The sequence below is a fragment of the Sander vitreus genome, chromosome 12 (genome assembly GCF_031162955.1).
Source record: "Sander vitreus isolate 19-12246 chromosome 12, sanVit1, whole genome shotgun sequence".
In the NCBI taxonomy this organism is placed as follows: domain Eukaryota; kingdom Metazoa; phylum Chordata; class Actinopteri; order Perciformes; family Percidae; genus Sander; species Sander vitreus.
The window spans coordinates 28044061-28068501 of record NC_135866.1 but is presented as its reverse complement, the minus strand read 5'-3'; the positions used below and the strand labels follow the sequence as shown (position 1 = coordinate 28068501).

The 24441-nt window shown below is 39.1% G+C and overlaps 1 protein-coding gene across 1 annotated transcript in view; it reads right to left on the bottom strand.

Moving 5' to 3' along the window:
* Positions 1-2078: 2078 nt before the first annotated feature.
* The window catches only part of vipr2 (vasoactive intestinal peptide receptor 2), a 66949-nt gene continuing 44586 nt past the window's right edge, over positions 2079-24441 (bottom strand). The window contains exons 4-13 of the mRNA XM_078263756.1: positions 22106-22197; positions 18533-18630; positions 16673-16805; positions 15170-15320; positions 14658-14718; positions 12721-12790; positions 11236-11327; positions 8505-8634; positions 8313-8354; positions 2079-7309 (exon numbers count right to left, since the gene is read on the bottom strand). Of these exons, the coding sequence (XP_078119882.1) occupies positions 7136-7309; positions 8313-8354; positions 8505-8634; positions 11236-11327; positions 12721-12790; positions 14658-14718; positions 15170-15320; positions 16673-16805; positions 18533-18630; positions 22106-22197 (1043 nt within the window). The 3' untranslated portion in view covers positions 2079-7135. The remainder of the gene's footprint in view (positions 7310-8312; positions 8355-8504; positions 8635-11235; positions 11328-12720; positions 12791-14657; positions 14719-15169; positions 15321-16672; positions 16806-18532; positions 18631-22105; positions 22198-24441) is intronic.

Here is a 24441-nt window from a genome sequence, read left to right as displayed (position 1 = left end):
TTGCCTGAATGCTATTTTATTAGGCCCTTAACTACCCTGTGAATATGGCTCTATTTGGAACAAGAGCTTTTCTTCCAAATATGGTATCTCCATGAATATTTAGATGAGCTGCACGCTGATTGGTTTGAGCGAACCACATAGAAACACATTGGAGACGAGACAGCAGGTCTCATATTTCAGACACTGCAAAGGTATACATTGTTTGTCGGGCTATTTCGTTATTAAATTAACTTCTGAGACTTTTTAAAGCGAGAAATCAACTATATAAAGCTCAAATATGGGCCATTTTACGAAAATTGATGGCTAATTGCAAATTTAGTAAGACGTGTCGGACTTTAGGAGCTCCACACAGTCTGACACAAAGCGGCAACCTCCATACCCAGTTAAAGTCACCGTTTCTCGGTTACTGGACGACCGGGGCTCGGGGCTCCGCGGAGCTCCGGAGCTGCAAGCTAGGCTATGTGTCCCATTTAATCCTATGGGAAAAGATTGTTGCTACACTTTCGGCATAACTTTCGTATATTTACAGTTTGAATTTCGTCACGCCACTTATATAACATGTACCCCAAGGTCTTATAAAGCTAACTATGGTGTCCAATTTCAATTTAATGCATTTTTGTGAACATTAGGGATTTCATTAGCTGCTACTGTCCCTTCAATCCTATGAATCGCGGCCAGCTGCAGGCCCTGGAGCTCCATCAGGGCCTCGGCATTTTGTAGTCCAGTAACCCAGAACCGGTGACTTTGCGCGGGTATGGAGCGCCGCGGGCTTCCCTTCGTGACGGAGCTCCAGCTAGCTCACAGTGAGCCGGAGTCTATGAAGTAGGACACGCCGGGCGGCGAGGCAGCACCGGCCGCTGTCACGTAGCCTGCTGAGCTCCTGCTGAACTGCGACACACAGTCGGACAAAATTTGCAATTAGCCATCAATTTTCGTAAAACGGCCCATATTTGACCTCTACATAGGTGATTTCTCACATTAAAAAGTCTCAGAAGTGAATTTAGTAATTCAATAGCGGACCTCTGGAGATCTGCATGACCTAGCTAGATTCAGAAGACTAAGCTGACCTCAGGTCAGTGGTGTAGCCTATGCAAATGTTGGGGCGTGACAAAGACTAGGATTTGGGATGCTTACGTCAGCTTCCAGCTTTGTTGAGATTCGCCCGTTTTCAGCGGCAGTTTGAAAATGTGAGATTTGCAGAGGATAGGGGTATCAATGGGATTTTGAGCTTCTATGTATGTCCTATTTACCCACCGAACTGTCGTTATTCAACTATGGCAAGGTAAAATCGGTTTTGCATTCTATCACCCCTTTAATGCAAATGTCTGATGATGTGCATGAGAATGAGCTGTAACCACATCTATCATAAATTAGTTGCAAATGTGTTTTCAATAAGCTTGTAAAGCACACTAAATGTCTGCGTAAGAGGTCTAAACAATATTTAAATTTTGGCCCGCTGACTGTTTAAATTTGCTGTCTCGTGGACATTTGAGCCACAACAGAGACGTGACCCATCTGGTGGACATGAGAGGTTACAGTTAACTACATTTGGGATCTAAACAACAGAACAGAGGAAGGTAAGATGCCAAGACAGCTGGAATCTCCACTAAAGAGTAAAAAGCAAGAACACTGCTGTCTTGAGTTGTCAGATCGGGAATCCCACACAATGTGGCATTAACTCTGTAGTATTTGTTTGCTTAGATGGGCTACATGATGGAAAGTGTCCGAGGGGCTCGTAATTGATTAGGATGTTACTACAATCAGTTTAAAGTTTTACAACAACTTTCACAGTCTACTATTGCTTGGGGCTTTGATTAACAAACTCTTTGTTGGCGTTGGTTGAAACAAAGTTTTCTCAAAATCCAACCCCATATTTTAAGTTGCACTAAGGAACTTCACCCCAAGTGTCAACAAGTTTAATTTTGATTGTGACGAACTTTCATTCCCAGAAATCATATAATTTATTATTAATAAATCAATAGTCTTCTAAAAGCACAAACAGTATAAAAATGAAATATTTAAGATTTACATTCACAACGCAATGCTTACAAAGATAGCCTTTATCAATCATCTTTTGCATGACATTCATGGTGTCTTTATACAAATACCTGGGTTGGATAAAGATGATACTCAGCATCATGTCAGACAACATTAAATATGAAATCACTCGACAAACCAACACTGTTGTATATGGTCTTCAGTGTTTGTATACTCTCAACCACTTAGTCACATAGACCTCTTATGATACACTGAGTAACATGGTAACATCCTGTTTGTAATATATTTGGTTACACTTTTCTTAAGGCATACAGCTGTATTGGGTTTTATTTGATTTATGCATGGCAACTATCTATCTTATAAATTACTGTATTTTTGGATTGCCTTGACAAGTTTGCAGGATCTTTTAAATTTATAGCTGAAAAAAATACAATCAGATACATACCAAAACAAAATTACATAATTCAATCCCTATAACTGCAATCAAAACGGAAAGAAAAACATTAAAAAATTGCTTACAAAAACCAAATATCAAACACTAGATGAAGCTTTTCCAATGTTTTAGGCCTTACCTTTACATCCTCCTAAAAAACATCTGTAAAAAAAGCATTAGATGGTATGCCTTTAAAACCACTATTTTTCAGCAAGTGTTTGTCGTTCTACCTGTTCACCACACAAACTCCAACCCTTTTGCTAAAATTTCGATTTTCTGGCTTTAGTAATTGACAATCATGATGATCCAAAATTTGTAGGACTTAAGGGTATATTAAAACCTCATTCTCTGAACTTTGCTGTGGTGCAAAGTCTTCTGCATCTGAAGTGTGGTGTTCCACAAGGTTTAATCCTAGGCGCTCTATTATTTTCAATCTACATGCATGGAAACACCATCTGTCAGACTAATAACAAATAATGTCCACTGTACAGTAGATGATACTTGTGTGGTGTGTGTATCTTTAAAACCAGGAGATTCCAGGACCGTTAACTGCCTCTATGTGGCCTACATTTACCAACTTTGGCAAAACATGTATGATTTCTTCATTTTGCTTCATAGATTTCATCAAACAAATTCTGGACAACAAAGAATTAATCTGGATGTGTATTTAGTCCAAAGGCAAAAGTGGGGTCTGGCTTCTAGTTAATGTTAATAAGTCAATGAGTGCAAATTTGGTTTAGAGTGCTGTGTTGAATTCATTTAAAAAGGACATACAAAAAAATTAAAGATAGTACAAACTAAACAAATGACGGCACTTATTCAGGACAGTAGGTCGGCTTTAGTATTTTGTTCACCAAAGATCTTAACAGGAGGGAGTACCATTTAGTGATAATCAGTAGTGTGAAAATGTTATCACTCAAAACAAACCCTTGTTCTGTAAACCTTAAGTCAAGTGTCACCAGAATTTCTCATATTGTGGCAACAATTAAATACAACATTTAGACAGCACACTGCACAAAGCAAGTGGTTCCTTTTTTCTCATCTCTTAACAAAATTTACATTAGATTTAACAAGAAATTGACACATTGACAACCATTTACCAACAGCAATGAAAAAAGGTAAACACTGAGAATATTGTGCAACTGAAGTGTTTGCACTTGCTGCAAGAACAAAAGTGAAGGAATTCCTATAAATAAGCAAAACATTATTTTCCTTTTAGGTTCCTGTATCCACCTGGCACTTCTGCTGTAAATAGTGGCACTTCTGCTTTAAATAGTGACTATTATGAGATGATTATGCTTCAGTTAGAGGAAAAGAAAATGTTTATAGCAGATTGGTGACTATAAACTTGCTTTAATGCAACAATTCAAACCTGTTTTAAAGACTTCAGGCAACATCCAACACCACTGATGGGTGTTTGGGTGTTGAAGTGTGCTCCGTTGCACTTGTAACCCCACTCGACACTGATGTCACTGTGTAATGACACACCCTGGAGAACACATCTGTTGACATATCCTGCTCAACAACAGACAGACAAACTAGACAGAAAACAAACTTCTTGATGAGTAAATAAAGTTTCAGTTTCTTGCACTTACCCACTGACTTTTTCTGTTTAAATGGTTGGCTATTTAAATTAAATTGAAACATTAACTGACAATTCACATGCAAATTTGCTCAACACACTTTTTACATACTGTGAATGATACAATGCAATACTGTAGATGGAACCTTATGGAAAACAATAACACTATGGCTGCTGAAGTGTAAACCTAAAGGAAATCTACTTCAGTGCCTTTTTGGCAATGTTTGTTTTTCAGTTTGTCTTTAAGATTTGGCTTACTAAACCAAATCTTGAGTATTTGCATTTCTTCAGATTACAACATTCCTCTGTGTTTATATGGGACTTTACCCTGTAGGAAGGGGCAGAGAAGTTTTAACAAAAAAAAAGTGTTATGGGTGGGAGTGCTACATAAGCAGGTGGGAATGGATGGAATCCTACAGCGGAGATCAGCACACATCGTTGTGGCTCCCCACTGAAAATTCAGTCCTGCTCAAATTGTACATTACAAATCTGTAAATACATCCTGTCCTCTCCCAGTCAAAGACTCCAAGGCTGTGTAAACTGTATAGTTTGAATATGAATTGTGGTAATAATAACATAACTATGGTGTCTGTGTTAAGCTTGTCAACAAATAAAGAGAAACAATAATGCCACCAATCTCAACAGAAGTTCCAGGTGGATACACAACTTTCTCTTTTAATTTCATGACATCTTCAGTCCGAGCACCGGCATTGTTTCATTATAACAGAGTAGCACAGTATCAAAACCATCATAGAACAGATAAAAGGGATTTGAGCACGCACACCACTTCCCAATAATAGCAAATAATTAAATGTACTTTACAAATTATGCAGTTTGTCAGGACAGTTTGGGTTCTGAATCAGTAATAAAACAACCCTGTTTACCAGTGTTTTTAGAGCAGACAACCAGGGTGCATGTGCTGACCGGGTCAAAAATGCATTTGTGAATCATTCTTAGCATTGATTTGAACAAACTTCAAGTATCGGATGGGTGGGTGTGACCATTATGGATCACAAAATACGCCATTAAACAAGTTGTCACCTTTTCCTGCACACTTGGAGAAAAGAAATGCTGCTGCCTTGAGTTGGAATGAAAACTCTAACCTGCACATAACATGGTTTGAAAACCATTAGTTCAATTTACCAAACAAAAACAGCTAGATTATACAAACGTATGTATCAGACCTGCTTTTTTGCTGCTTGGTTGACTGAAAATTCGTTGGTTTAAAGAAATTTCTTTAAAAGTAAGGGCGTTTTCACACCTGTAGTTTGTTTGCTTTGGTCCGAATCAGTTGTTGAGTTTGTAAACTTGGAGTTATTTGCCCTTGGTTTGGTTTTGTTTGATTTTGTTTCACACCTGGAAAAATCCAAAACGTACCAAAATGTGTCATTACAAATCACACAAGAACGTCCACTCCTCTTATTGGTTGGCTGTGTCTTGGGGCGGGAGCAAGAAAGTAAATACAGGAAGAAGGTCCTATGTTCTGGTCTAGTGCATATTTCTTGCATCTCCATGGTCAAACCAGCTCATTTCATTAAAATGATCAGACATTGTTTCGTGAGAGACATCATGATGTTGTAGCAACCGGTAGCAACATGCTCGTTCATGAGCTTCTCTCTCGTGTCTCTTACAAGACTCTTACGAACTCATGAACTCGCCGTTTCATTGTATAAAATATTCACTGACGTTAAACATTGTGTTTTTGTTGTTCCTGATCATTTACATGCTTATGTATTTAGACAACCAAGGAGATGTAATTATTATGTCATGCTACTAGCTAGCTACTAGCTACTAAGGTTAGCCTGCAGTTTTGTGAACAGAGCTTCTTTTAACATCCATGGCTTCATCTCTCATCCACGTTACAGGCTTTATAGCATACATGCCATGGATGTATTAGTAGAACACATGGTGAATTACAACCATTAGCGTTAGCATTATCCATTATTACAGCTACAGGACCTCAGGAGAACAGTCATATGAGCATGCGTAGTGCAGTCTGCTCGCATCCATTATGCGCGTTCATCATGCCTAGTTTAATAACTCTGGATTCGGCTACTAGTGAATGTTAAAAACGTGACGTTTTAAAGAAGGACCCTTTAAGTGTTCGGGCTGGTAAGTTCATGTACCCCAAAAAAAATTATCCGCTGAAATATAGTAATATATGATATAATATAAGTTTCTTTCGCCATGCAAAGTCTATGTGAAAAGTCTTTCTGGGCCATGGGGTGCAGTTCCACCTTTATCCACTAAGCCCATGGTGGCTTTGAAGTGGTCATTTTCAGGTTCATATTTGTATTTTGAGGTTGTACCAGGATAGATTTACATGGTTTAATTTTCAAAAAACACCACATTTTTGTTCTACTGCACATTGCTACAGCTCCTCCTTTCACGCGCTGTCAGGTTTCTGTTTTAGCTACAGAGTGAGACCTCTTAACTTCTGTAACATCTCTGTTTCAGTCGCACATGCGCAGTAGCTAGGTAAGGGTTACCGCTCCAGAGTTCGATTGAAAGCGTACCAAGACCACCTCTTCAAGCAGGTCTCGGTAGGCTTATTTGGTCCGCTTTTCGTGCGCACCAGAGTTCGATTGCCACGTTCTCACCTGCCCAAACGAACCGCACCAGCGGGGCAAACAAACTCTAGTTCAAATCAACCGAACTAAACGAGGCAGGTGTGAAAGCGCCCTAAGTTAACCACCTGATCATTTTTTAGCCTCAACAAGTCCTTCAAATTAAATAACTAAATATGTTGCTCGTTCGTGTACTCTATAAAGACATGTTAAGTGTTTTCTCATATGACACCACTATCAGCAAGATGGCATTGTTTGTCAGTGCCTTCCAAAACTGTTACAACTCAACATTTCAACATATACAATCGTTTTCTAAACTAACACCGCTATAGTTAAGGTTTGTTCAGGTTTAGGCACAAAATCTACTTAGCTAAGGATTACGGAACAACCGTGGTCATGGTTTAAAAGTTAAAACCCAAATCTGCTCTGAAACGATGTGCAGGTCCCACCCATTTGTATTTCACCTCAACTTTGTGTTAAAATCATTTTGTAAAACTGTATTCGACCCAGGTCAACCTGGAGACTGTTTATTTTTCCCAAGGATCCCTCAGGTCCTCACAGCACTGTGGTCTCTGACTGCAGGATGGACTGGGTTCGGGAGTTGCGGTGAAACTGTACCATGTGCTCTGAACCGTTCCTGGAGACCAAGGTGCTGTTGAAGTGGTGATCTCTGCTCAGACGGCAGTTCAGACACATACTCAGCCACTTTCTCTTTAGCTCGCCTTGAACCTGCAAAAATAGATTAACACATTTTTTTTTTTAACCTAAAGTTGGGGCTGAAAATGGTTCATAGTTTCGAATGTGACATCTAAATTGGCCAACTTTGGTACTGCAGTAACTGTAGTTACTACTCCACCTGGCAGCAACAACAATTTCATTCCTCTTTCATTTTCACGCCATGTTTACAGTTGGGTGCAAAAGAGCGCTCTGGAACATGCATCAGTTTTGTCATTCGAGTCTTTTTGTTGGGACGTCATGAGTCTAAATCTGTTTAGACATATACTGGACTGTGTGTATTTCTCTGTAAAGAAAAACTGTGAAAAAAATGGACATAGCATCAGTGACGTCACACATTGGATTGCCTTTTTGAAGCCTCGAGTTTGGCAATTTGGCCGTCGCCATCTTGGCTTTTTTGAAACTGGCCGTAATGATTTTGGAACAAGAGCGTGGAACTGGGGAGGATGACGTAGCCAAGCCAGTGTTGTTTATGGTTGCAATGGCACTGCGCAAAAGTTGCTGATTTTCAACCCTTCTGAAGTGAATCATTCAGCAGAGATTTAAGACATTTTAAGATGACCAAACTGATCTTGTTGACTTTGATGAAGTGGAAACACAGTGAGAAGATCAAAGTTTAAAGCTTTACTGCGTAACTTTTTTATAATAAGGAACGTCCGTTACATTCAAGTCATTGCCAAGTGAGTCTTCAAGTGTTCAGAAGGAGCTGCAGAAGCAGTACATGTTCATACAAATGGCACTCTGCTTTTTTTTGACACTGGATGCTTGAATAATATAATTTTAAATATTTTGAATTTAAAAAATCTAATGAAGGGATTTTGAAACACTCAAAATGTTAAGCTCTGACCAAAGAAAAATATAATTTACTGCTTGTCAAATGTTTCCACTTGTATGTTTAAAATAAACATGTTATCAGCTGACTGTAGAAATTCTCAGTTTGAGTGTTCACTTCTCATTAATAGTACTAAATATGTCATTTCATATAAAAAAAACTTACCTCACTGTTTAGAAAACAGTACAGAATGGCCACCACCAGACCCTGAAGAAAACAACGTTAAAAGACAAATATCAGAAGTGATTCAATCTTAAACTTATAACATGAAGATGGACACAAGCACTTTCATTTATTAAGGAATATTAAAGACACAAACATGTAGTGATAGAAGTGGAGGGACTTATAATACAGCACCTGAAAGGATCCGAGGGCCAGGTCAAAGAATATTTTATAATCCTCTGCGATGGATTCACTGAGAGAAACGAAGACCACATAGTGGATCCCAAATAGAGGGATTAGCAGGAGAGTGGATTTGGCCAACCTCCTGAGGGAAACAAACCATTCAACTGTAACAGATGCAGTGTTTGTTCTTATTCTTGTTGTATGAGAGCATAATGTTGTTAATTTACTGTAAATATTTGCCCCAAGAAAATGTAACGTTTGTGCAGATAGTTTAGGTTTTATGATCCGAGTCCCTGAGATAAAAAAGGTGGTTTGACACTGACTTGCTTTATTCTGGGCTTCTCATTGGATGAAGTTTGCTCAGCTGTTCTAAATGCAGTTGAAAGCTCAGAAATGGCCTTAAAATTAGGAATGTTTGGTCAAAAAAGGCAGTGAAAGGAACTTTGTTGGTTTGTGTACAAAATAATAAACTCAACAGCAATGTGTCTTTTCTGAGAGAATGGGCCTCATTTAACCAACAAAGTTTAGCTTTTTGTTATGTTAGTTTAAGTTTTAACACAACACTAAAGATTTGTGCTGTTGATTGGATATTTTCCTAACCTTAATTCATCAAGATCTCCACATGGATAACAACAATTATCCATCCAACAGTATAGTCTGCACATGTTTAGGATTTATTTCTTTTAAACATATCTGTGGATGTCCTCTTTATCACCATGATCTACGGACAATACTTGATTATCCTGAGTAAACGAAGTGCTGTGACCACCACAAATGTAATTCCATTAACGTCCATTGCACTGGGATGTGGCAGTCCACAATTCTGGACCCAGAATCCAGTCCAAAATGGATTGGTGGAAAACCTCCGAAATGTAGATAAACTTAAAAAAAAAAAGAAGAGACCTGATCTGAAAGGGCCCCAAAAGCACTCATCCAAAATAGACCAGAGAGTAATTACACCGGCTTCAAAATGCAATCAACTCAAAAAAGAGAAAAAAGAGCAGCAATTCATGTACATTTTCCTGCACTTACACACTTTGCCTCCGTCTGACTTAAAAACGTCTGACTGGTGGTGGTGATGGCGCAGTGGATATTACACATGCCTTTGGTGTGGGAAATCTGGGTTCGATTCCCACTGCGATACATCAACCAATGTGTCCCTAAGCAAGACACTTAACCCCTAGTTGCTTCAGAGGCGTGCAACCTCTGATATAAAGCAATTGTAAGTCTCTTTGGATAAAAGCGTCCGCTAAATGACATGTGATGTAATGTCTGACTGATCGTGAGCTAATAAAGAGGACACTCAGATGTATGATATATTGATTCACAGACCTAAACAATGCATTCTCACAAACGGGTTTGTATGATATCGTACAAAAACCTATGCTATCGTATGATAGCTTACGAAATTACGACGACCGCTGAAGGGTCATATGACAGCCACCATCACCCGGCAACATGACAGTTTAGGCAAAAACAACTAAAAAGGCTTTAAAAAAGTCTGTGGTTTACATTAAAACAGTCTTTCTGGGGTGCCTGGGTAGTTCATGCGGGTTCAAATCTGACCTGTGGTCCTTTGTTGCATGGCATTCCCCCCTTTCATGTCTAAGATGTTCTATCAAATAAAGGCCTAAAATGCCAAAAAATATAAAAATAAAAACAACCCAAAACACAGTTTTCCTTATGTAGTACATCTGTTTCCTGGGTGAAAGTTTTCCCCTTAACTTCTTCTGGGACATGAACTCCGCTCCCTTGCTCTAAAGCCCTGTGTTTTAGGACCCATCCACCGCCCTGACCTCCACCCTCAAGGATTTTTGCTGTCTCATACAGTGGCAGTCAATGTAGCACAGTAATAAATATGTGGAATACATACAAATGGCAGTGTATTACTTTTTGCAGCTGTATGTATGAATGGTCCATGAGAACAGCCTCACTCAAAACCCCTTGGGAAAGAAAAGGCACACTATCTGGACCTGATTAGACAGAAATTGGACTCTATCTAGGTTAGTAGGTCCATCAGGACCTCTAAAATCTCAGCAGTAAATATCTCAAAATGGGCAAATAACACAGAAACTATCATGGCTGTGAGGAAGTGGAAACTTGTCAATACAACTACTCTTGTAGCATTTTATTCCCTCTAATATTTCCACATAAGATGGTAAAATCCACCATCCCATTATCCCTCTCTCCAGGCTGTCCACTCTGCTCAGCCCTACACTAAACCACACTGCACTGACTCTGAAGCTTCACCTGCACAACGGGAGATTCTGCAGTGGCTAATACCGGCTTTTCATCACCTCTCGCCTGACTCTCAGGATCCTAGCAGCCGCAGGACACGAGAATACCTGACAGCTCAGATTTCCCTGCAGGGTAACATTGTCTGAAGATTAAACATAGAAGTATAGAGGGCATAGAGGTTTCACGCCCAACCCTCCATTTCATGAAGGCTGCATCATCAAACCGCTGTCTTGTTGAATAAGCGTTAGCGAACAGCTTAATCCCTTCAGACAGCAAACACAAACGGGATAAAAATGTTCTGGGTATCTCAAGCAGACTCTTTTATCCACAGTAGCTTACGGTGACACACAAGCATGTGTAGCATTTGCTTAATGACACACAAATGTTCTTTTTACAGTTGAAGCCAAAGTTTGAAGCATATATCCAAGTAGGTAGAGATAAGATTTGCATCCTGCTGTCCATGTTGTTTAAAGAGTAACCAAAGTATGTGCCCCATGTGAGATACCTGTATTGTGATTGGTCGTTGCCACCCACATCAGGACACCTCAGCTTCTGAATCAAGATCCGAATGATGCTGATGAACAGGATAAAGTTCACCTTGGAGACGAGGAGGAAACAGAAATATCAGAGTAAGTCAGAAAACCTCCACAAGGGATGGTTTTATTTTGCAGTGTTGGACAGTTTTCCACCCACAGAAACCAATAAATGGAAAGTTAAAAGGAACCAAAGATGCACAAGAGAAAAATATTCAAAGTTGCTCAATCCCCTTTTCTCTGGACGGAGCACTTACTTGCTGTTTTCAAGTTTCTTCTTTGGATTTCTGTCTTAAAGCATTAAAAATAGAATACAAATAGTCTAGTCATATTTTGTGAATCACCTTATAGAATTTGTGTGGCATTTGCTAATATTAGTTTGAATCGGTGCCCTTAGGCTGCTATCTGGAGCTGCTATTTGTGTGCTTGCTAAAAAGTGATTGTCTAATCCTATCATAGCAATTAGCATAATAAGGCCACGGCAGATCTGTCGAGCATGTATTTTCTTTACATGCCAAATTGGTGTGCATGAAATAATCAGTTTTCCTGAGATGACTTTACCAAACACATCAGTTTATCCTGATCCTAAAAGACTTTGTTTCCCCTAAGTTAAAGTGGAAACTTATCATTTAAAAGTACCAAAAATGAAGCATTGAACCTTACTACAGTGTTAGTTAAGTTATTATGCATTTCATGTTTCTTACAACTGTTACTGTACTAGGCTAAGTAGCTCTACCCAGTAAATCAAGAAATGGCTCCTTTACTTCTATATCTTCTACATTAATCCTCAACTACACTTTGAGGGTTGCCAGCTAAAATAAGAAGTCTGTTTTTGTTTACTTCTGTCTAAAATCAAGGACTAATTGCTTCCAAAAATGAGTACAGATTTCGAGCAGTAGTGCAGTGCTATACTGGAAAAGCTTGAAATTTCAACTGGAACGCCCCCTGAAGTCAGATTTCCCATTCAAAAACTTGTGAGAACCGCACCAACCACAACCTTACAATCCAACATGGCTGCTCAGAGCATCAACAGTAGTGAAAGCTGTATGAATAAACAGTTTTTGGCACATCTGTCTTATTTGTGTCTCATTAAATCAGCTGTACACACAATACTGTCCATCTTCTATCTGGGTTGTTCCCAGGCCAGGTTGGAGATATAATCCTCCACCTAGTCCTGGGTCTTCCCCGAGGGCTCCTCCCAGCTGGACGTGCCTGGAACACCTCCCTAGGGAGGCGCCCAGGGGGCATCCTTACCAGATGCCCGAATATCGATACTCAAATCAATTAATCAATTATCAAAATGGTTGGCGATTATGTTAATAGTTAACAACTAATTGAAAGGTAAAAGGAACGCAGCATTTATACCATCATCCATTTTTCAGTTTGGAAGTGCTTTTTGAACTGACAAGCACGTGAAACACCTGCAGACAAACAGGAGGTAATGAACCTTAACTTACCATAATGGAGAATCCGATTGGTCCGTTGATCACCCAGTTGGGTGTGGGGTTGTCATTTCTCTCCCAGCATCTGAGGACACCATAACACAACTATTATAGTACATACATTATATATTTATAAAAACATGACGGCAACAAAAAAGTGTGGATGGTTACAAGCAGAGGAAGAGCCAGGCTGCTACCTCCTTAACGTATTTTCACCAGACCTGAAAGTTTGATGTGAAAAAAAATTAGTTTGCAAGGTTGAGTCTGGCTTAGAGCTTTTCAAAAGTCTTTCACCTTTTAAAGTAAGTCTCATGTCCTTTAGGGGAAGTCTAAGTCCAAAATACATCCATCCATTTTTGGGATTTCTGGGCTGCGAAGGCTAAGCAAGGTAGTCCAGACTTCCTTTTCCTAATCCTTATCCTCCAGCTCTTTCCCAGATATCTCTAGGTCAGGGGGAGTATGTAAGCCATTCTACATGTTCTCCTCCCAGTTGCCCGGAAAACCGGAGGCATCATTATCAGTGGCCTGAACCGTTTTAAATGACTTCTTTTGATAAAGGAGTAGTGTTTCTATTCCCAAGTAGCTTTCGGATGTCTGAGCTGCTCACCGGATCTCTGAGGATGAGCGCCAGTCACCCTGCTAAAGAAACTTATTTTTATTATATCCGCGATCTCATTTCTACTGTAAATAACCAAAGTGGTACCGGTACAGTATCTGGATAATGACTGATGCACCAATTTGTCCATTTTAACCTTACTCGTGGACCCCACTGTACTTCAAATCTTTCAGCAACTCCCAATCTGGTTGTGGAAGAATGGACAAGCTCTTTCTCTACTGTTGCATTAATACTAAAGAGTCACAAGTCTTAATGGGAAAATTGCAAGTCAAGATGGAAGACTTTCAGGTCTGACATGGTAAAATAACACATTTGAAAGTAATGTATTGGCCTAATAACATATTTTACGCTTTTTGGCCCGTTTGATGCTGTCAAGGCAAGTCCCAAAACATAATTGTTTAACTTGATCTCAACACGGGTCTTCAGTTTAAGTCTCAAGCTTAACGCAAGGTCCTTTTCTGGATCTTTCAATTGCATCTCACACTTTTTATCAAGTGGTTGAAAACATTTTGTTAAGCTTTTATTCCCAAGGTTAAGAATGCTTTCATGCTCAAGCTTTATTATCTTTGTCCACACACTCTTCACACTATGCAGCTGTATCCTTGCTGTCCCTTGTTATCAGACTGCTGCTGTAATTGTCGTTGCAGAGTTGTTTCTCAAAGTCAAAGAATACACCCACTTAGTGTGACTCACTCAATGATGAGCTGCAGTGTCAGCTGCTATGATGTGGAAGAGAAGCCGAGCTGATCCGTGGCAGCAGGCTCATAATGATAACTCCATCCAAATCACTCCAACTGAATTATCTAATAAAGTGCTCTTTGACATTGCGGATATTTGTTTACATATGTTGGCTAAGTCTAAAAGCAGTAAAATTCGGCAAAAACACCAATCCAAGGCATACCTAAAGTAAATTAAAGGCAGTTCTTGAACCATTTAGACTATATGCATGTCTGTCAGGTAATTCTTTTTAAAGGTAACACTCTGAAGTTTCTTCTCCAATAGGAATAATCAATTGGCATTGAGTAATACAAGTTTGAATATCTACTGGAAAACAAGGTTTTCATTTCCACCTGCATACTTTTCAATAAAAAGATGCCTGCAGATGACTATTGCTGTGATTTATAAGCCTGAAAACACAATGGGGCTACATCAAGAAGTCTTACCTAGGGGCAGTAAAATGTAAATAGTAAAACGTAAATATGATCACATACTTATGTATGTGATCTACAGTTGTTTACAGTAGTTTTTAATTTGCATAAATCAACGTAAAATTCTGCAGAATTCTGCGTCCGCAGAATCCCTGCGGCCCTTCTGATGAGTGGTTGGCAACACTCACCCTGTGTCCTCTAGATAAATCCTGGTCATCACCCACGCAGAGACGAATACCGTGGGGATTCCTGCAAAATGCCACAAAAGAAAACTGATACATTCTAAGTTAAATATTACCTATCTGTATTTTTAAATAACAGCCTTATTTATAAAAGAATAAAGTATATATAATGTATTTATTGTCCATTTTTATTTAACTACTATTCATCTTTGTTTATTCAGAGATTATATAAATGCATCATTATTAAAAGAAATATATCACATTACAGTAAGCATGCTTATTTTTTAACTCAAATCTGAAACGTCATAACATGACATTAAATATTGAATTATCTTTTGCAACTTACATCTTTAGTAACACAATATTAAGCTAATACTTTTGGACATTAAATCATGTCATGAGGTTTAGAAAAAGTATCAAACTAAGTGTCTAATGCACAAATAGAAAACAGGTAGTAGAAAAATATAAAATTAAGCCTATTCTTTTGCAAGAGGTTTTACAAAAAGGAAATTGCTAACCCCAGCCGATGAACATGTAGACAATAAAGTGTCTGTTCTCGGAGAAGATGACAACCAGCAGAGTGTGGAGGTACAGACCCTCCACCAACAGCCAGAAGAAGTTGGCCATGATGAAGTACTGGAAAAACACCAGGCTGGCCTTACATCCCACCTAAGAAACACAAATTTAAAAGATCTTAACGAGGTTCTGGACTTTGTATCATATGACCTTTCTCATACACTGGGCATGCATGTGGCAGCGTAACCAGGAAGCAGATTGTCTGACGTTGCTCTGCGTTTGATTATCACGGATGTATGAGTTTTAAATACAGAAAATACGTTGGAGAAAGAACAACAATGGGGACAGTAAGAGCAGGGATTTATTAGCTTGGGTCGACAACGAGGTGGAACGGTTACTGTTAGATATGTAAGCCTACCTAACTGAAGGCTGACGTACATCGTCATTTCCAAGGTCTCATATCAACATAAAGGGGACACCCTATTGTTTGTCTTTGCAGGGCTGTATGTGACCGCAGTGTTGGTACTTCCAGAGAAACACTGTGGATTAATCAGGCAATTATGCTAATTCTTCTGATATGTGGATTTACTTTACCCTTTTCCACCAGGGCAAGCAGAGTTTACCAGGAGGATGAGCTTTAATTTGTAGGTCACATTACAAGCAGCGAGTAGATGGGAGTATAAATGTCAGCACCCTTACAGCATTCCTTTATTTATTACAGAGATGCTTTCTCTCCAATATAAAGACAAATAGTAGAAGAGGAACGTTCTGGGACATTAGTTGGCTGAATAAGAAAGGATCAGGATCAAATATAAACGCTTAAGAGCATCAAACGTTTTAGAAAGTAGTCTATCAAATGCTGTCAAGTACTGAAAGTTCTTGATTCTTTGTCTTGTGTGCTTCTTTTCTGGGGCATTTTTATGACTTTATAAGATAATGACAGTAGAGAGATGACACAAAACATAACAAGAGAGAGATGCAACTTCTGGCTGGATTCGAATGGTGTAATTTGCGGTTGATGCAGTTTCATGTTGAGCATATTTCCTGATTTAAATAATCATTTTGTTCATTTTACATTTAAAACTGATGAATGTTTGGTTTTGTTAGTGTTGTGAGAAAAAAAAAAAAAAGTATTCCAAGTGTGCAGAATATCAAAAAAGACAACATGCAGGCAATCACAACACAATTTATGATTAAAGAGGAGTTCAGTCATCCCAACTAAATTAAATTCTGGTATTAGTAAATGAACTGTCACAGTAAATGCTTTCCCAGTTTTTATCATTTCATAAGAAATGAGCCGCTTGCAAATATTTCCAGTAAATAGAAAAATGTTGAGTCTCATTTCTGTAAAAACTCATTTTCATTCTAAAAACTGTGGCTGGCAGCTTCACGCTAAGACTGCTTTCCTTCTGTGACAGTTGTGCTGTAAAACACATGAGTGTGCAGCTTCCCATTTCCCTCAGGACACAACTTGGCTCGGCGCTGGACAGAGGTGGTGACCTCACCAGTGACGGCTGGTTGGAGCACTGCGAGGTCCGATTGAAGAGGATGTCGTCTTTCACCAATACGGCCACAGCTCTCAGGATGAAGGAGAAGAAGAGGTTGAGGTGGATGTAATTCCTGGTGCAGTGGAGCTTCCTGCACAGATGTTACACACAATATACAGATTATAGAAAATAAACTTTCTCGTAGGATGCGTTACATATTGACACACACACAAGTTCAAAAAGCTCCTTTTTTTGATTTAAGTTGCCCACTTATTTTTGCACCGATATTAATGATTAAGCAATGCCAGTTTCAGCAGGTCCTTCAAACCATACAATGATATGGATTGTTTGTTCCTACCCTCTGATACGACCCACAGTAGCGTATTCTGTCCTCATATCTAAACCAGAGAACATCGGTCACAGTTTTGAACGCAAAGGTCGCAGTTTTAAACATGTCTTTAACGTTGTGAAACAGTCGCAGTTTGGTTACATTTAGGCACAAAAACTACTTAGGTTTATAAAAAGATTGTGGTTTCGGTTAAAATGAGACGTTACTTCACATCCGGTTGCACATGTGACGCTGAACCTGACATTCGTTAAGTTAAAAAAACAACTTGCGGTATAGTTTTATACATTTTCAAACGGGAATCAATCCCTGCGCTCCTGGGTGAAAGTCCTGTGTTTGTTTGACCTATACATCACCCCAACCTACCTTGAAAATTTGGCGCTCTTATACTTCGTCACCTTACTTCCTGCTTTGCTTCCGTAATAACTACTGTGGCCACTAGAGGGTGCCACCTCTATAAACGTAAATACAAGTCGTAATTGCTGTTTGAACAAAAAACCTATGTGGGGAGCATTTTTCAGGAGAGGACAGTTTTGTTTGGTTTTATCCATCAGTGAGAGTCACTTTTGGATGGAGTATGTGTAACTATCGTTCATCCACATTACATGAGCTTTCATTCAGAGCAGTAAAAAGTATTCTATGGACATGATGACTGTATATGTAGAATTTTGATACTCGTGGTGTAGAGAAGTTTTAATCTAAATTTAGGAGTTTTAACCACCATCAACTTTCTTACTTAGTCCTTACCTGTACACTTTCTTACTAAGTCCCCAGATGTACACTTTCTTACTTAGTCCCCACATGTACACTTTCTTACTTAGTCCCTACTTTTACACTTTCTTACTTAGTCCGTACATGTACACTTTCTTACTTAGTCCGTACATGTACACTTTCTTACTTAGTACCCAAATGTACATTTCCTTCCCAAGTCCCTGCATGTACACTTTCTTACTTAGTCCTTACATTTACACTTTCTTGCTTAGTCACCACATGTATACTTTAGAGGTTATATCAAGTGTTGAGACATAAATGAGCCCTTAAAATATGTTTGTCTCTTGATTAAAATATATTTTAGCTGCAAAAGCTTTACTAATTTCTGGTCAAACCTCTAATGGCGTTTTAAAACTAGTCCCAACAGCAAAGAAAAAAAAAAACAATCAACCAATCAGGATAATGTAATTTAACAAACTGAATAAACTGAAATCCAATTAAGCTGTAAACTGAGACTGACACACACACACACACACACACACACACACACCTGTTGACAATTAATTATAAAATCTGTGAAATTAAAATGTGCTAATTGCCAGTGCTTGTTAATTTAAAATCCAATTAAACTGTGTGGAATATCAATCAGCACACAAAGACCTAAAGATGAGCTTATAATTAACACCAGCCACTTGTCTTTGTAATTAATCAGTTTTTTCCCCCAGAATCTTTTAAATGCGTTGCATTTCGGTGACCCAGTGTCCTCATGGGAACAACTGAGGTTTTATTTCATGTGATAATATTGTAATGTTTGAACTTACCGGAACAGACAGAGGATGGCGCTCCCTGTGGTGAGGGCGATCAAAGATAGACTGTGACCCAGAGTGTACAATGTCTGCACGACCATGTAGAAGACCAGCTGCAGAGACAGAGAGAGAAGAGAGCAGGGTTACAGTTATATACAATGGCAGAGTTAGTGGGGCAGTCCAGAGGGAGCTATCTCGAAATCTTAATCTTACTGAACGTTGAATTAGTGTCAAGTTATAGAAAGAGCAGGGACTGAAATTATAGGTTATTGTGCGTACACTCTCCTCTGGTCAGTTAACGGCGCCAGAGTGTGTTTTGGTACTCAGGTGATACTTCATTCCTTCATATTAATATTGCATATTTTAACGTGCCACAGCACAGCATCTGTTGCTAAGAACAATTTTCGGCATGAAGAGCTGAAGAACAGGTCATTTCTTGTTAGAAATGGAAACAAAGAGTCTGTCTGTATGATCACACACTTTGAAAGAGGGAAGGAGATATGCTCAGACAGATTCATTGGATATGTTTGTACTTATTTGAAAAGTTGTATCATATACTTATATTGTTGTACTTATGATGCTCTCATGTCTGAATAAGTTCCCAAATCATTGTATATAAAAGTCATGACTTTTATATAACATGACTTGGAAATTTATTCATGGACAGAAATCTTACAGAAGTAGTATACCTAAGTAAGTCACACTTGTAATAGTTCTGTAACACTTTGAAGGTGGTACAAGTCTGACTTTAATTACCTCAGATTAACATAAGGGCCACAGCAGCAGAGAGAGAGATTAACGGCACACCCTGTTCTAAAGGCTGGGCAATATATCGATATTATATCGTCATCAATATATGAGGCTTGAGATCGTCTTAAATTTTGGATTTCGTGATATCATGAATATCTTTTCCTGGTTTTAAAGGCTGCATTACAGTAAAGTGATGTACATTTCTGAACTTACCAGACTTACTAGCGGTTTTATTATTTGTCTTCATCCATTTAGTCATTATATCCACATTATCAGTGATTTGTTATCAAAACTCTCATTGTGTTAATATTTTGTGAATGCACGGGCACCAATTGTCAACCCTACAATATTGCCAAAATATCGCCATCAATGTATTTGGTAAAAAATATCGAGATGTGGTATAATCTATAAAGTACTTTAATTCTTGAGTCACGTTCTGTCTGCTGCTCTCAGATAAAAGTTGGCACTCTGTCTCTTTTTAACCTTCAGTGAACAGCGAAAAATACATTTTCATTCCTTTATCTTTCTTTACAGCATGAAGCTCCTTTGATTTCAGGTGAACTAATCCACTTGTCAAAAGAAAAGCATGACATCTGTTGAGCAGGTTTTCCATTTCCCTTTCTCTTGTATGAATTACAAAAGCTGCACTATATTCATGTTTTGGCCTTTGAATCCTTTCACACAGATGTGAAAGTTTTCCACTAATGTATGAGGAGTCTGTGAGAAAAGAATGCACATTTTCTTCCTTTGTTCTGCAAAATACAACAGCTAAAGGTGGACCACTTTGGACCGACTTGGGCATATTGTTCTGGACATTTGGGGTGAATTGTATTAAGAAGTAGACTTGCTCAGGCTGGGAGACAGGAGGAAGAAAAAGCAGATGAAGATGAGAAAGACAGAAATAGGAGAGTGAAAGAGACAGACAGGAGTGAAATAAGGAGACAGAGGAGAGACAGTGAGACAGTTAGTTTAACGAGCACAATGGCTGATTCAGAATAAGACCAGTCGTGTCCCAGACTGAACCTTAGCAGTGAAAGAGGAGGGGAGCAGCAATTATCACCGCAAGGCAAACAAGGCCAAGCATTCTCCTCACCTCAACTTTTCTTCTGTTTCCACGAACTGTTTGGGTGGAGGAGGAACCACAGCACACCCAACAAATAAACCAAACAAAACAAACTTGCAAAGTATCATAACTGCCTTGTTATACCTTCACATAACCTGATGCGCCAGTAGGTTTGAGGTTATTGGAAACGGTTTGGAAAAGGGCAGGTGCTTTAAAAAAAACCAGGCTGTTTCTCCCTGCGTCCAGTCTTTATGCTAAACTCAGCTAACCATCTCCAGGCTCGAGCTTCTTATGACCCGTACAGATTAGAGCGGTGTCAATCTCCTCAACTTGCTCTCGGGAAGAAAGCAAACTGATTCTTTAAACGATTGCTTTGAGTTGCCTAAAATAAGCTTTAAAAAAATCATGCTTTTGTTAACCCAATTAAATATATTGCAGATATTTTCAGTATTAAAATTGTGACTTTGCGAATACAATTATTTACAACAAGTCCTCCAAAACATACAATGATATTGGTCGTTTATTTCTACCCTCCGATACGACCCACAGGAGCGTTTTCCGTCCTCATATCTAAACAAGAGAACTTAATGGTAACAGTTTTAAACACGTCGTAAACATTGTGAAATAGGCGCAGTTTGGTTATGTTTAGGCACCAAAACTACTTAGTTAAGTTTAGAAAAAGATGGTGGTGGTTTGAGTTAAAATCACCTGTTACATTACTTAACTTTATCGGTGACGCACGTGACACAAGACGTGACATAGCTCCGTTTGTTTCGTAAAGTAAAAAAAGAAAACTTGCCGTTTACTTTTCAAACTTTCAAACCGGACATGAACCTCGGTCTCCTGGGTAAAAAGTCCTGTTTGTTTGGCGCTCTTATACTTCGTCACCTTACATTTTATTACGACTTCCTGCTTTGCTACAGTAATGATGACAGGAGGCCCCTAGAGGGCGCCGCCACTATAAACGTAAATATGAGTCGTAATTGCTGCTTGAACAAGCAACTTATGGGAGGATTTTTAGGGGGAGGACAGTCATTTTATTTATAAAATTAATTCAAATGTTTCCTCATTAGGTTGATGAAAAAAAAATTTGCTGTCGGTTTCATGTCTGAATAAGCACCCTGGTCACTTGTATGTAGGTCTGGTTCCATATAACTTTCAACAGGGCACAGGTCTGAACTAAATGCCGCCAGATAAACGTAAAGGCTGCAGCAGTGCACAAGTTGAACATCCAGAGAGAAAGAGAAAATGACATACACGTCTTCTAAGATCACTGTAATAAATGTACTTATCTTAATCATCACTTCTCATGCACAAAGAAAATAAAAATCCCCTGAGAAAGAGCCAATTTTGTGAAGGAGATTCTTGTCACATCAGATCAGTCTATTTTCCTCTCGGGGCCGAGAAGATTAACAGTCTCTCCCTACAGTTTCATTTGTATCCGTCTAACTGCATGGATGAATAAATAAATATCCAGCTAAATGCTTTAAATATAGCATGTGAGCTGATAGGAATTAATCTTAACATCCTGTCTTTCAGTGCTACACACACACAGAGTGCTCACATTTAAACATGTATCACACTACTGTCGGGCAGATTGACCTTACACAAAGCCCGTCACTGTGTTAATTACCAGTCGACCCCTGCAGGCTTCATCGATTACAGGCCATTAATGGTCCATGTTATGTTGCAGCTCCTTTTCCTGCTGCATAGTCACAATTCATTAACGCTCAGGTGGCATTTACAGCAATGGCAGGGAAGACCTTTTTCTATACCTTGTCCTGGCTGGTGTCCGACCCACACACGCTGGTGATGTTTGGGAAAACGTCCGACCATCCCGCTGACGTGCAGTTCCTGCTGATGTTACCTGTGAGCGACGAAGAGAGAGAGAGCAAATTATCTCCACACTTCACCCAGTCAACTGAGACTTTTTTTTTCTTCCTCCACTTGTGTTCACTGCAATAAGAACACAAATGTGTAGGTTTAAAGGCTGGTAAGGACACATGGTGGGGTGGAATATACAAAGGAGACATAGAAAAAGAAAGTTTTTTTATATGTCACCAAAACAAACAATTATTCAGAAACTTTTGATCTTGGGAACATCAGATGTTTGTTGCATTGGTAGTAAATGCAATAAAGAAAAGCAAGCATATTTGCAGACTGTCTCCCCCTGAAAAACGGTTGTTCAAGTAGCAATTACGACCTATATTTACGTTTTTTGTGGTGGCGCCCTCTTTTGGATGTAGTAATGATGAAGACTTTCACCCAGGAGAGCGGGGTTTGAGTCCCGTTTAAAACTAAGGTACATGGCAAGTTTTTTTTTAACCTAACAAACAGCACATTTAGCGCCACATGTGCAACCTTCAGGAAGTGAAGTAATGTCTGATTTGAACCCAAACCGCAATCTTTTTGTAAACTTAAACAAGTAGTTTTTGTGCACATCAGAAAATGCTAGGCTACATTGTAATCGTAACATACGCAGAGCGGATGTTCAAAACTATGCTTCCACTATAATCAATGAAACTGGCAACGCCAGACACGAGAGCAGCGCGTAAGTGGTGCGTATGCTTCGCGGAGATCCGTTCTACAAGCATTAAAATAGGCCAGTCTGCTATTTATATTTTTTATGCGAGGTGTGTGCGGCCCTTTTACACATAAATGGATCATAAAGTGACTATATTTCTTTTAAATTAAACTACCGATGTACAGGAAACGACTTAATGACTGTCAATGAGTGTATATGTATTGGCAGTTTCATTTTGAGAGTTTCTGTTTTTTATTTCTTGTTTCCTGTCACATGCGTCCTCTGATAACAGCTGACAGTAGATTGACTTTTCACAGCGCTGTGCCGGCTCCAAAAAACTGAAGAAACAACAACAACAACAATCCCAGACGGAAAGCTGACCGTGTCTCCTGTGACTCGCACAGTCCTACGCCGTGTGTGTGCAGCAGGTGTAGCCAGTTTAAAGATACATTCTGCACCACATCCGCTCCGCGAACGGTCCGCATACGTTACACGCTCAATGTAGCCAAATCATTATACGAGTCATTGCTTGCAGCAGTCGGTCATGCTGGAGGGCACGAACAAAAACTATTTTGTCATTTATGAAGACAGAGAGAACTGCCAGAACAGCAGGATTGATTGTTTCACCAACCCTTTCACATTTCCTGAAATGTGATGTTAATGTGGGGAAAATGTTGCTGAGTAAAGCTAAATAGAGTAAAATAAAACGTTGGAGGCAACTTTAAAATGCTTTGTATTCATTTAGAAAAAAAACCCCAATAAGCTAAATTTGTGCCAAATGTTGGTTCGCACCTTTGGAAAAAAAAACCAAAAAAAAAACAACTCTTCTTTCTCAGTACTTTCTAAAAAAAAAAAGTAATTCAATAATTTAAGGATGCCTTGTTTAACGATTCCTGTTGATGCTACATGTTCATCCTATATAAGCCTTACTATTTCTGTAAAATGTAGTAACTTTAGGGGTTTTGGATCCGTCCCAGACAGGGAAGCTTCAGAGTGAACTTTGGCTCTGAACAAGCCGCTGGGTGCTTACGTAATATTTAGTCATCAATGTAAATCAGAGCGTGTCCTCAGAGTGGAAATCCAAACTGCCATCTGGTCAATGGCTGGAAAAAATCTGATGGATTCAGCATGGAATCCACTGCACACATTCACGCTATAACAACGCAAGGTCAAAGCGTGGACAGAAAGCCTCATCAGTTTAAATACTTAACTATAACTCACTGTAACACAGACCACAATAGTCTTTTGTCTGAAGATATGCAAAACCTGAATAGGGGTTAATCAACACTAAAATTTCAATGAAATGTGGATTTGATTATACTTGTCATCTCCAACACGTCTTCATACCTAAACGAGGGATCAATGCCAGTGAATCCCAAAACAACATACGCGTACGACTGTCCTGTTTAACGTTGTGAAATGCACTTAAAGATGCACTATGAGTTCCTGCATGGTTTCAGCGCGATTTCATTTTTGTCTCAAATCGTATGCATCTCTCCTTGACCCGCTAGCTGCCTGCCCCCCCCCCCCGAATACACTGTGAAACAGCCCGGTCACGGGAGACAACACAGGTTGTGAACGTCAAAC